The sequence below is a fragment of the Lissotriton vulgaris genome, chromosome 6 (assembly GCF_964263255.1).
Source record: "Lissotriton vulgaris chromosome 6, aLisVul1.2, whole genome shotgun sequence".
Lineage (NCBI taxonomy): Eukaryota > Metazoa > Chordata > Amphibia > Caudata > Salamandridae > Lissotriton > Lissotriton vulgaris.
This window is the reverse complement of record NC_141694.1, coordinates 1,036,429,506-1,036,443,300: the sequence shown is the minus strand read 5'-3', so window position 1 is coordinate 1,036,443,300 and position 13,795 is coordinate 1,036,429,506. Positions and strand designations below refer to the sequence as shown.

Here is a 13,795-nt window from a genome sequence, read left to right as displayed (position 1 = left end):
CGACCACACGATATATCGTGGGGAACTGGGTCGGTGTAATTCAGGCACTGGCTGACCTGCACTGAGTGAGTACATTTTATTTGATCTTATGTGCACATGTACATAAATAAGCACACTTTAGTTTCGGAGCTGGTGAGCCAATAGTTCACTTTGTCAATACTTTTTAATTTCCATTTTTTATCCTTTACTGTTTTTTAAAAATAGTAAAAATGTTGTTCTTTCTATGTCTCCGTGTTACAGAAATTCAAAGTCAACAGTACCTTTTCTTTACACCACACTATATTTTTCTATGATTTACATTAAAACTGAAAAGTGTTTCTACTTTTTCAATGACGCACCAAAGTATACTATGAAAATTATTTCCGATGGTTAATTTTTAGGTCGAGCATTCAAGACCTCTTTTATATACATTAGTATATACTTATATGTGTATGTACTTTGTGAGCTCTGGAGATCATCCCAAGGACTTGTCTGCTTCCGCTTACGGACTTTTTTTATGTTCATCTGCCTCTATTTAACTGTCTTGATAGCAAACAACCAGTAGAGGTCAGTAAAATACCAGAATTGCTTTCTGCTGTCGGACTTTCTTTTTTTAATTTGTCTGGCAACTGCCTCTATTTAACTTTCTTGATAGAAAACGATCAGCAGAGGTCAGTAAAATACCAGAATCACTTTGGCATTCTCTAGATTCCAGTCCATGGAAATAGTCTTCCCTGAGCACCCATAGACAATAATATTTTTTTCAAATCTTGTTTTTGCTGTGATAGGACCAACAAAGACCCTGATTTTATATTAAAAACAGAGCTTTGGACTATACCATTTCCTGCTGAAAGACAATATTTCTCTCCATGTGTTCCCATACCTAGCGTGTCACGCAGTTTGGTGCTTACCTTCCCTCCATGTCTAAGAACAGTAGATGTTTCAGCACCCATGCTAATGTGCTGCATAGCTAAATACATATAAGGTCCCAAAGGCAAGACCGATTGCATTGCAAATGCTTGTTTTTTAGGTAGTGGCTTATTTTCTTTTTTTGTTTCTTTTCCTGGTACTTAATTGCATTTAAAATTATTATTTTTCAAATGCCAGACTGATTGGTTTTGCCAATGGTTAGTCCATGTAGTCTCTGAGGCACAACTGAATGCCGTAAGAATTCTTTACTCGCGCAGAGACAAACATAGCCACTTCAGTGGCATTGACTTTATGTTCCTGTAAGTCATCCCTACTTGTGTGAGGAATAAATAACATTTGCTGTTTGAGGATGTAATTTACAATTTCTGTATGGACTAGTGTTGTATGTTAATTATCTTTACAGTGAACTAATAGGCGAACAAGTGTTGACCTCTTCCTGAATAGTCCGGATGTTTTAGAATGGCTGTGTGTCCAACCTATATTTTGACTACGGTAAAAAGTTTGAATATAATTTTCCTTTCACTCCTAGATGGTTGCTTGTCTAATCCATGTTTTCCTGGAGCTGAATGCAACAGCTTCCCTGATGGTTCCTGGTCTTGCGGGTCATGCCCTGTTGGCTACATTGGAAATGGTACATTCTGCGAGGACCTTGATGAGGTATGTGGAGAAATGTTTTGATTTGCTCCAACGTGTTATATTCTTTCAAGGGCCAGCTTTAGCGCTGTTGGCGCCAAGTGCCTGAATCATTTTTGCCACCTCCACATCCCATGACCGCCTCCTCGGATTCTCCCACTACCACCAGGCAAAAGTGTCCCTCATCTCTCCAATCATAAGCTATTGCTAAACACAGTGCCCCCCCCCCCCTGAGGTCGGCGCCCCTCCACAGGTCCACGCCCAGTTCGGCTTCCCCAGTTGCACTGCCCTAAAGCCAGCCCTGATTCTTTCTCCAGCCCTGCGCAAATAATTTGTTTTACTGTTCCAACCAGAGGGAAACCCCTTATCTCTTCTAAATCTTGTTTGCTTATTCTTCCACGCAGTGCGCATTAGTACCAGATGCTTGCTTCAGGATGAATGGCGTTCATCGCTGTGTAAACACGGATCCAGGTTTCCATTGCCTGCCCTGCCCGCCACGTTACAAGGGCAGCCAGCCCTACGGAGTGGGCCTCGAGGTAGCCAAGACAGACAAACAAGTAAGTGAGGTTAAAATTCACTGAAAGCGTGTGCAGAGGATGAATTTGAGAAGTAAAGGGTCACAAACGTGCGTCAGCACTGTCTCAGCAAACACACAAACAGAAGCTCGGGGTAGTGGGATGTGTTTCAGCAGACATTGTCTCCAGATGTCATTTGGGATAAGATGAACTCGTGTGGACGTTTCGTAATACACATTAATGTAGGATTCTTGCAGGCATCTGCATAAAATAGCCAGGCCTCACTGTGCAGCTGTAAGGCAGCAGACTTTATTTTCTTGATACCAAAAGAGTTAATTCTAGAAATGTGTCCCCGAAACTGCAGGCAATGTATTGCTACGTGTGTTTACTTATGATGCCAAGGCGAAAGCTGCCAACTTAGAAATTGAGAAACCAGGGGGCATATTATCAAGAAAGGTGATAAAATTATCTCCGCTTTAGCTAAAGTCAGATATTTAAGAAACTAGATAACACCAGATCCAATAAGATTGTTCATATATCTCACCATGCTCAATCTTCCTGAGTTCCATGATGCAGAGAACACCTTCAAAGCAGCCGCAGCCCGTTCAGGTAAGAGCTGTGGAGCCGGGTTGGGGGGGGGGGGGAATTCGGCAGCCGACCACAGAGGAAAATTAAATAATTAATTTTCTCTCGTGGTCATCTGTCGAAATTCCCCACCCACTCAGTCCCACTGCCCACCGCTCTTTACCTGCATGGGCCACGGCTGCTTCAAAGCAGAAAGTAGCTGCTATTAAACCACAAAGAACTCCCACAAGGGTCAGTTTATGTGTTGGTGGCACCCCGTGCAACAGTGTTTGTTGGCACCCCACAATGACCTTCTGCTACGTGGATTCCCTCACCACCACCCTTTAACAGTGCCCTGTAAATCTCCATAACTACTCTCCCACACATGCATTTCTTTTGTTTTATAGCACCACTCATACCAGTTTAGGGTGTCAGAGCACTTTACATCACACACACATTAATAATAAGAATTGTTTTCTGCCCAAACAAACTCTTTTTACATCAGGGTATTGAAAGTCTGGGGGAAAACATAACTCTCTAACCTTTACCTTTAAGTTTGCATGCAGCTCTTTGATGGCAGTCAATAGATAGCTGTTTTATGTTAGGATTTTAACCTATAAACAGCATGTAACAAAATGATCTCTGACAAAACCAGTAACCCATTGAACTAGGTACATTATATGCATTTTGTTATCTGTGTGGTACACCTACTTTGCAGCAGGCATACTAGCCTTACTTGCACTACTTTCAATAAGTCAGAATTGCCATTAGACAAAACTCTGATCTCTGTCAAACCGGCCCATTAATCACCAGAGTTATCTTGGTATTTTAATTGCTGCCTGAAAATTGCTGGAGGCAAGGAACATGGCAGCAGTTGCTTTTATTATCAAATATCCTTAAAAACACAGCGACTCTCGAAGTCAACGCCCGGTGCACTGATCGCAAAACCCTAGAACCGCCCTGGCTCCAGCAACATGCTGCATATAGCAGCCATTTCCAGGCAGGTTTGGCATTTCTATACAGCGAGGTAAGGCAGCAGCTTTAGGGCACCACTCAGTGCTTTTGTATTGGTATTTATGTGATTTAATACCATTAGAAGCCCCACAGCCCTTCAAGATAGACAAGGAAGCATCTACTCTGTTATGAATAGCAGAGCGAATTATTTTCGAGGTGTTGCCTGTGGTAGAGACTAATTGGGTCCTATTGATGAATCGGACGTTTGCACCAATCTTCGTATGGCACAAGTGTAGAATTTAATGAGATGTGGAATGAAATAATGTGGGAGAGAGGATAGCAGCTTTCATATGAAAAACAGTAGCTCCTGTAAGCTGCACCCATTTGAAATTAACTCTTAGGAAGCAACCAGCTATTTTCTGCCTTTCTAAATTCTAGATTATAGTCCTTAATTTATTTAAAAGTGTGATCCAGAGCTTGCATATCTGTACAGAGAATTATCTTCCACATAGTTGTGTTCTTTTAAAAGTGGGAATAATTAAAAGGAGAACTATTATAGATCTGAGGTTCCTCATTTTGCAGTGTAGCCCGCATTTGGATTGTAGATATGTTGCAACCCTATGGATCAGCAATAGAATGACCCAGAGAGCTTTGAGTAAAAGTCTTTATTAGACCTTGTACCATTGGCGTGAGCCTCCCTTCCATTTTTCACTGATTGCCTACTCTGTTTTCAATATGTTTTGCTGGTTAGATGCTTTGGGCACTGTGCCACTGCTATTCAGTGCCACAGTGCAAGTGCTCCCTATGTTAAATTGATGCACTGGTTAGTGACTCCACAATTGGATTCTTTATTTTACCTATCAGACCCTAGTTCAGTGCACCATTTTTTTGTTTTGTTTTTGTTTTTGGAAGACCTTTATTTCACAGTTGTCCATCATCATACAAGGTGCAATGCATGGCCCACTAAGGGGCGAATCAAATATTCAATAAACAGAGGTATTCAGCATGAATGACACAGCCATTTAGCTGGTAACCCGGGGGTCCAGCGGCAATATACATGGTGGAAACAGTATTGTCATTCGGAAGTGTCCATAATAAGTGATCGGTCTAGTTTTCTGTTTTTTAAGGTGTAACAACAGTAGAAATGCGTCATTCAGTCAAGCATTGTGGCCGTTGCAGCCTGCTCCCCGGGACCTCACCTAGGTGCGTGTAGAACTGCTCAAGTGTATAGCAATGTATGGGTCTCGGGGTGGTTGCGGGCATGTTTGCGTTTGCAATGCTTGACCGTGCATGACAATCAGTGTGTGGTATAGCTCACTGAGGCTGAAAACTACCGGTGAAGGCTCGCGAGTCCAGTCTGCAGCCCTAGAAGCGATGTCCACGTGTGTGGCAGTAGGGCGTGCACACTAACCCCCAGGTCCCAAGTGCAGCGGGCAGTCAGCGTTAGAACAGTCTCACTGCGCCCTGTCGTATGTATGTCCACTGCGTGCGCCGGAGCTCTGAGCGTCAGTACCTCTCCGTACTCCAAGTATAGCATGCGTTTCGTAGTGTGCTGTCGTCTAGTGTTCGCTCTGTTTCAAGAGCTGAGTGTAAGCCTGGTCGGGGAACTTGACCAGCGGGTAAGGTATCGCGGTGAGGGAATGGGTGGAGGGGGGGGCGCGGAGGAGACCATCGTGTGATGCAGCGGGGGGTAAGCAGCCGTCCGGCGGGGCGCAGAGGGGCCAGGGTTAGGAGGACAAAAGCTGTGTGTGTGGGGGGGGTGCAGGGGGGGGAGATATAGTGTACACCCAGGCAAGGTCTCTGCGTGTGAGTGCGCCTAGCGTGTCCATGAAGCAGGCGGTGGTCGCCTTAGATCATCTCCTGTTCCTGGCAGGCTTCCTGATACGTCCTGAGGAGCTCGTCCCAGAGCTGGGCGATGGGGAACTTGCGTAGTCCCGCCGTTTCCTCTCCCAGGAGCACAGCACTTTCCGTTCGCGCCCAGTTGGTGACGGACGCTCGCCAGTGCTGTGTGCGGGGAGGGGCAGCAGATTTCCAATGTTTGGTAAGCAGGCGTTTGGCTGTGATGAGGCCCATGTCCCAAAAGCGCGCCTGCACTTTATTGGACTTAGTGCGTTTGTATAACCCCAGAATGCACGCTTCCCAGGTGTGTGGTAACCTCTCTTCGGCTCCATGTGTGAGGAGTTTCAGGACTTCCTCCCAGTATTCCCTCACCTCAGAGCAGTGCCACAGCATGTGCTGCAAATCCGCTCCCGGTAGAGAGCAGCGTTGGCAGGCCGCATCCGCAAGCGGGAAATACCTATTGATTTTATCCGGCGTGAGGTATGCGCGCTGGAGCAAATAGTACTGAATAATCTTAAAGCGGGGGTTTCTAGGGATGTTGGTCGGTCCCGCCAAGACCATCGCCCACTCCTTATCGGTCCAGTCCCTGCCCCTGTCCGCCGCCCATTTGTCACGCAGCGGCTGTGTAGATGGTTGCGAGTGTGTTTGTAACGCCTGGGCCAACCAATGTATAATGTGCGATCCGTTGCCCATGACATGCAGGTACTGGATATAGGAATGCATCGGGAGTTCTTCCGTCACGTCACCCCAGGAAGCCGTGAGCGTACGCAGTAGCGACGCTTGCTGCAGGAACTTCCCCGTCGGGAGATCCGCGCTGTCAGCCAGGGCTACGAAGGTAAGCAATTCTCCTTCAGCGTACAGGTCGCTCAACGTGTCCACCCCGCCCGTGTCCATGCTTCCAAGCGCGTTTCCGTGAGGATCCCCGCCGGGGTCGGTGTGCCCAGCAGTGGTATGACCGGGGCATACGGCTTGGTCGCTCTGGTAAGGCGTAGGCACCTCAGGAAACATTTTCGCGCCACCGCCAAGTGCAGCTGGGAGGGGCATCGTGTGCGGGTAAGCGGGTGAAACAGCATGTTGATCTGTGTTTGTGTCCATGTAGCCTCGTCCAAGGCCGTATCCTCAAGATATTTGCCACTCAGCCAGTACGCCACCCATTGTGTCTGTGCCGCAAGGTAGTACAGCTCTAGGTTGGGAACTGATAATCCTCCCGAGTCAGTTGGCATGTACATCTTCGTCAGTGCCACCCGTAGGCGGCCACTGCTCCATATAAGGTCGCGGAGTAGCACCTCTAGGTCCCTAAATATCCTAGTTGGGACATATGTGGGTATGTTCGCGAAGTAGTAGAGTAGCCGGGGCAACACAATCATTTTAGACAAAGCTATGCGGCTAGGGACATTGAGTGGGAGGGTATTCCAAGAGCGGACTTGTGCCCGTATCGAGGCGATCGTCCTAACGAGGTTCCCCTCGAAGACATCTAGCGGGTTCCGATAAATCTGTATTCCCAGATAGCGGAAGGAAGTGTGATACCACTGTAATCTGCCCCCGCCTAGTCGTATATTGCACTCGGGCGTGTCTGGGCCAAAGGGGTAGGCCCCAGGCTTGGACCAGTTGACCCTGAGGCCCGACATCTCCTCAAATGTAGCAAAGATGCCAGCGAGAGAAGTGGGAATTGAGGTCATGTCTCTGACGTACAGGAGCAGGTCGTCTGCATACAATGACACCGCATGCAGACCATCCGCCAACGGAACGCCCCAGTCTGTCCCCTGTGCTCTAAGAATTGTGGCCAGGGGCTCCATGGCCAGGGAAAACAGTAGCGGGGACAGAGGACAGCCCTGTCTAGTGCCCCTGCGCACTCGGATGGCATTGGAGTGTAGTTGGCCCGTGCGCACCCTGGCGTATGGTCTGTCGTATAACAAGCCCACCATGGCCTCGTATCCTCCTCCCAGTTGAAAATTTTCCACAACCGTTCGCAGGTATGGCCTCTTCACGGAGTCAAAGGCCTTCTCCAGATCGAGAACGAGGCATCCCGCCCTGGGCCACTGTCGGATAGCATATTCCTGCACCCGGGAGAGGCGACGGATGTTGTGGGAGGTGTGGCGCATTGGGACAAAGCCATTCTGATCTTGATGCACCAAATGGGGCACATGAGGAGCCAGCCTTCGGGCTAGTGTGGAGGCCAGTATTTTGTAGTCCGTGTTAAGCAGCGCCAGGGGGCGGTATGAGCCCACCCTGGTGTCGTCCTTGCCCGGCTTCAGGATGGAGATCAGATTAGCCTCATTCAGCGTCGGGGGCAGGATGGAGTCCTCCGCTGCTGCCTTGTGCATCTTTAGAAGCTCCGGTATAAGGATATCCGAGCCGGCCTTGTAAAACTCCGCTGGGAGTCCATCAGGGCCTGGTGCTTTGCCGTTGGACAGGTGGAAGATCGCCTCACGGAGTTCGTCCGCTACGAGAGGGGCCCCTAGTTCGTTCTGTTGCGCCACCGTCAAGTGCGGCATCTATAGTGGGGCAAGGTATCCAGCAATGTCTGGGTGTGGGACTGGCAGTCTGGATCGGTATAGCAAGGTATAATGCGCAACTAAAGTTTCGTGTATGCGGCACTGTGTGTACACAGTAGTTCCGCCCGTCTCTTGTATGGCCGTCACAGGGGCCGCGCGGTCCTCCTGAGAGATCAGCCAGGCCAAGAGCCTACCAGGCCTGTCACTAAGCGGATGTGTCTTCGCCGAGTGCGCAGCGTAATTGATGTGTTCGAGGCGTTCCAGCAGTGCCGCGTGTTCTGTGCGTGCCCTCAGTAGTGGAGCCTCATCACCTTCCATTGCGTCCCCCTCCCCAGCAAGCAAGCCCGTTTCTAGCCTGGTAAGGTCATTTTCCAGCAGTTGCTTAATCTGGCCCTGTGTCCGCAAGCAGTGTCCGCGCACCACCACCTTGAACGCATCCCATTGCACTTGCGGAGAGGAGGCCGTGCCTGCGTTGTCCTCAAAATATTGGGCAGTGCATGTGAGTAGGGAGTCGCGGAAGGTCGCATCCAGCAGCAGCGCGGGTTGCATTCGCCAGGTGGGCACAGGGGGCAGCGGTTGTTCCCAAGTGATAAGTAAAAGGTGAGGGTTGTGGTCGGAGTGTGTGCGGCCCAGGTAGTATGTGTCCGTCACGTGGGGCAGTATGTCAGTGGACGCCATAAATCTATCTAGGCGGACGTGGAGGCCATGCGCGCCTGAATAGTACGAGTATACCCTCTCGTCTGGGTTGCGTGTTCTCCAGATATCATGTAGGTCCCATTGTGTCGCCCATTCTAGTAGGTCTCGTGTGGCATTTCTTGTGGGGGCATGCAGTGGGGGGGTAGGGAACGATCCAGTGTTGTGTCTAAAGTGCAGTTGTTGTCGCCACCCAGCACCCATGAAGACTCCCGCCAGACCGCCATTGTTTGCAAGAGGCGTTCCAGGAAGCCACCCTGATCAACATTAGGGGAGTATAGAGATACCAGCGCTATCTGGTGCCCATCCAGCCTACCACGCACAGCTGCAAATCTGCCCTCTTCATCTATCGCAGCTTCCTCGCATTAGTTCAGTGCACCATGGTGCCCCGGGCTGGTAAATCAAATGCTGCTATTGGGCGTGCAGCACTGATTGTGCCACCCACAGAAGCAGCTGTAAAGTGTGTCTCAGACCTGCCATTGCAGAGCCTGTGTGCAGTCTGTGACTGTCATGTCGACTTGGCAAGTGCACCCACTTGCCAGTCCCTAAACCTTCCTTTTTCTACATATCAGACACCCCTAAGGCAAACCCAAGGGCAGGGTGCGTTGTATGTAAAAGTAAGACATGCCCTGATGTGAGTGGTATGTCCTGATAGTGAATTACAGCCATTTTAGTTTTTCACTATTGCAAGGCTAACTGTCCCCATAGGCCAGAATGGGCAGTTTGATTATAGCATTTTATAATCCTAACTAACCCAGGGAACACTGTAGAAATTCGAATTTAGTATGCCTGAACCCAGAATGATAAAATACACCTTTTAGTAAAGTTGGTTTTAACATTCTGTGTTTGAAAATACCACTTTTAGAAAGTAGGTAGGTATTTTCTTACCTAACAATCCAGCCTGCCTCTACTAGGTTGTGTATTGTATGTCTGGTTTTGTGAGTGACAGGGACTGGGGTGGCTCCATGAGACAGGGTGAGTCAGCACAGGGATGAATAGATCCATCTGCTTGTAGAGTGGTGTGAGGAGTAGCACCTGGGCCTGAATAGTCCTGTGCCTGCCTTCCACACTGCTGGCTCCACCTCCTGTGCTGTATCTGATGATCCTGGCCCACCCTGCCAAAGGAAAGAAGGAGTCTTGTAAACAAAGTGCTCCAGGACTGCACAGAACTGGTTTGGACTAGGTACAGGACCCTCTGCCTTCAGAGGACAAAGGCTTTTGCAGTATAAATATGGGGACCCAGACCCCAAGACTTTGGATCACTTCTGGGAACAAACCTTTGCAGAGGAGAAGAATCAAGGAAGCTGCAGGAGTTTGGACTTCCCCTCTGCCAGTTTGCTGTTTGCTGGGTTGACCTGCAGTGGTTCCTTTAATGCCAAGGAAAGGAGAAGGAACTTTTTAAGAACTTTCATCATCTTGCAGAATATTACTCCAAGGGCTTGATTTGCACTTACCTCCTGACCGAAGTCTCAGGGACACCAGACTTCCCCCCTTCTCTTTGCCTGCATCTGGAACTTGCTGTTCTAGCTGCTACAGAAGGAAATCTGTAACACAGATGCCGGCAAGTGACGCCGTCATCTGCATCGAAGCTGTGAGCGCCGCTCAGACTTGCAACGTACACCCAACGCCAGCCGCCTGCCACATCGACGTCAGCGAACGACATGGTAAGGCTGCCATAACGCTGCTCCGACTTGCTACGTAGGTTCGATGTCTGCTGCTGTGCCGCATCGACTCCGAATCCGACATCTTTGCGGAGCCGATTATCGATGTGGGTGGGCAAGAATCCATTGACATCTTGACATTGTACGTAACCATGGTTTGGGCAACATCGTGATGTCACCTCCTCTCCAGTCAGGAACTAGTGCCTCCCCTGCCTGCGCCAGCATCCAGGACACCAATGTATCATCTCCCCCGAAGCAAGGAACCAACGCCACAATGCGCCAACGTTGCCACACCCCCTCCCTGATGCTGTGAGCTATCTTTGTTTTCACTTTTCCTAGGTACTGCTCTCTTTGGGTCTGTTTTGACTCCGGGCCCTACGCCGCGCACCTCACGGTCGGTGCCGTTTTTGGGGATTTCTTTGACCTTGACGTCGTGATAAATCTAGTTGGGGTTATCTCTTGCTAAAGACTGCTTTTAAGTGAATAACCTATTTTTGAACTATTCCTACCAACTTGAAGAGTTATTATTGATTATAGTATTGTGGATTTTTGTGGTTTATGGTCTTGTGATAAGTCTATATAAAGAATACTTATTTTTATAAAACCGGTGTGGTGACCATCTGTAGTGTTTTCACGGTATTACTGTATGTGTTCACAACTGCCTAACACACTGCCTCTGAGATAAGCCTGTCTGCTCTTGCCAAGCTACCAAGGGGGTGATCAGGGGTTATCCAGTAGTGTAATCCCCTTTCCCTGACTTAGAAGTAAGGGTCCCTATTTTGGCAAAGGTGCAAACCATTGCCAACTAGAGACCACCAGTTCTAACAGTCTCCTATTAAATAGTAGCTATTGCTGTACCTTATAAGGAGGGGCCATGTTGACTGCGATATAACAGTAATCTTGCTGTAACATTAATAGTAATTTTCTGATTAAGCATTTTGGGAGCAAAATATGGATGCATGGACTGGAGAAAGAAAATGCCAAAACCAAGTGTTCTGCCTTGTAGGGTGCATGAAGGTCATTAAAAATCCATCAAAAACCCAGTTGTGGTCTTCAAGGAATAATAGAGCAGTGTTAAGCCTAGTCCTGAGATTTAGCGTGAATTACTTTCTGAAAGGTTGAAGTTACACTCACTAAGGTGTCTAGCTCACAATGTCAGTATGAGATGGGTGGAAGAGGCTGAAGTCTTTCATGGGAAAGCATAGACCTCTCACTTTATCTATGCAATGTTCATGTGGTCTGGTTTTCCTTATTCAAAGACATGCTATTTTTTGTGATCTTCCCTTTTTGTGCTTTTTATATTGTTTTCATTAGGTAGATGCTCCCCTCTTCCCTTCACATAGTATTGTTCATTGTTCCTAATGATGGTGGTCCGATCCTTGCCTTCACCTCGTTCCACCACTTTCAAGTATTTGATTCGAGCCATGCCCCCTACCTGGATCAAAAGAGGGTGGACACTGCACTTCCTTCTTCTGTCATTTCTATTTTCCTGCCTTCCATCTGGTTTCAGGCTCCACCAATCCTCCAGTTATTTTCCTGCTTTGCTGCTACTTTTCTGTCCTACCCTTTTTTCTCAATTTCTGCTCCACTGTTAATATTCTGTACCTCTTCTGCTTTCCAGCTCTGCCCCTCCTGTGCTTTTACTGCCACCCTGCCACTAGTACATTGGCATAGTTCAGATCTGATAGAAACCGAGTCCTGAACCTCCTGGGATAGTCACACATCCAAAGGGTAAATCCAGCATAAGACCCTGATGCTAAGTAATACCATTTCGGTCTTCTCTTTGACCTGCATTTGGAGTGTGTGATTATATGAAGTTATGCACTTCTGGATATATTAGGTGGAGGTCCAAATTCCTTAGGTCAATGTGTGTTTTGGCACATCACAAAAACGCTCACAAAAAAGATTTTTTCCAGGTCGAGCCTTAACAGTGCTTGTGTGATTAGGCGATATGTTATCTTTACTTTGTGGGGTCTGACTCCTCCCACGCTTTGGACTGGCTGCTGAATGTGTCACTCAAATAGGAAGACCTGCAATTGGGGTGCATGTCCCACCTTTTTTCACAAGATAACTCTCATGGAGTAATGCCTTGGGAACGAGCAGTCACACGCATTCTGTTTGTTATCTTTTGTTTAATTTAAAATTAGCTTGTCTCTGTGTGTCGTCTTTTTTTGTTTGTTCAATTTAAGTTAGTAGACTTTAGCTGAGCAGGGGGAGAGTAAGTGATTTGCCCAGATTCACAGAATGTTGACCCCGGGCTGAGACTCAAACACGGATCCCCCGATCATGAGTTGCCGTTTGGTTACTGTGCCACCCACTAGTTTTCCACATAGCACGAGCACTTTTGCAATGCTCGTGTTTTGTTATTTCTGTCTTAGCTCAGTGCCCATTTCACGAGTGCTGCCCTTTATGTACTTTATGTTTCATCACTGGATTTAGTATTTCAATTTTAACCGACCCGACCAATGAATACACAACGCCAGCAAAAACCAGCTAAGTGGGGGGCACGCCACTGCTTGTTATGTGCATGCATATTTACAACATAGAAACAGGCCATGTTAACATTCTTGCATGTGTAAATCCAACACATAAGTATATTTCCACTCATTTACTTTTAATTTGTTTTCCTCGTGGAATACACCTGTCAACAACAACTCCACCAAATCAATTTACTCTTGTCTTTCACCAGAGTCAATCAGCAGTTTTTTCAGGGTGAGACACTCCTTGCAAAAGGTTTTTGAATGTATGAGTTTGTCCTCCCCCTTGCCCCCCGAACAAATGTCCCCTTATCCAACTGCCGTTGCAAGAAGCTACATTCACTCACGTTTACATCATTCTGGCAGAACTATATCCGGGAGTAAATCCATTTACATGGGTACATTCCCTGGAGCTCCCTACTGGCCAAAGTTACACTGAGGTGCACATAGCGTGAATGGTGCCCTAAGTATAAGCAAAGGAGCCCACAAGCCGACACCTCATTCTGCACTAACCCCTCCACTGTCTGAATTCAAATAATTGTATGACAGCTGTGCATCAACAACAAAGGCAGAGGATAAAAAGAGGTTCTTTCTTTCTCTTTCAGTAGAAAGTGTCTCTGCAGAAGATTCTGAGAGACTTTTCAATAATTCAGCGACTCATCAGGGGTATTATGAGTTACATAATATCTAAAATTCTGTTTTAAATAAATAGTAAGAAATGAGTTTCTGGGACATGCTTTTCCTGCATTCTCCTGACAGCTGCAGGTCTGTGTGTTCTGATGAAAGGAGTGTCAGCGGTGTCAGAGCCCTCTGGCTCAGGGGGATTACGGGTCAGTAACAGGAAGCCTTTGTCTGTCAGCGGCTGCCTCCAGGCCCTCAGACAGCAATCAAGTTTAAGACGGCTACTTCCGGTTTCTGTGCCCACGGTGAGCTCACGTGCCCTCTGTCCCTGCAGCACCTCTGGGCTGATGGCCACCGAAGGCCTTATAAGTATGAGACAGGAGGCTAGCTTTGGGGCCAGCTCTGATCCTGGCTTCTCCACTTAGGAAATTGTG

The 13,795-nt window shown here is 47.7% G+C and overlaps 1 protein-coding gene across 1 annotated transcript in view; it reads left to right on the top strand.

Moving 5' to 3' along the window:
* THBS2 (thrombospondin 2) overlaps positions 1–13,795 on the top strand; it is a 728,644-nt gene that overhangs the window by 237,863 nt on the left and 476,986 nt on the right. Inside the window, exons 11-12 of the mRNA XM_086927100.1 lie at positions 1,439–1,566; positions 1,947–2,099. Of these exons, the coding sequence (XP_086783226.1) occupies positions 1,439–1,566; positions 1,947–2,099 (281 nt within the window). The remainder of the gene's footprint in view (positions 1–1,438; positions 1,567–1,946; positions 2,100–13,795) is intronic.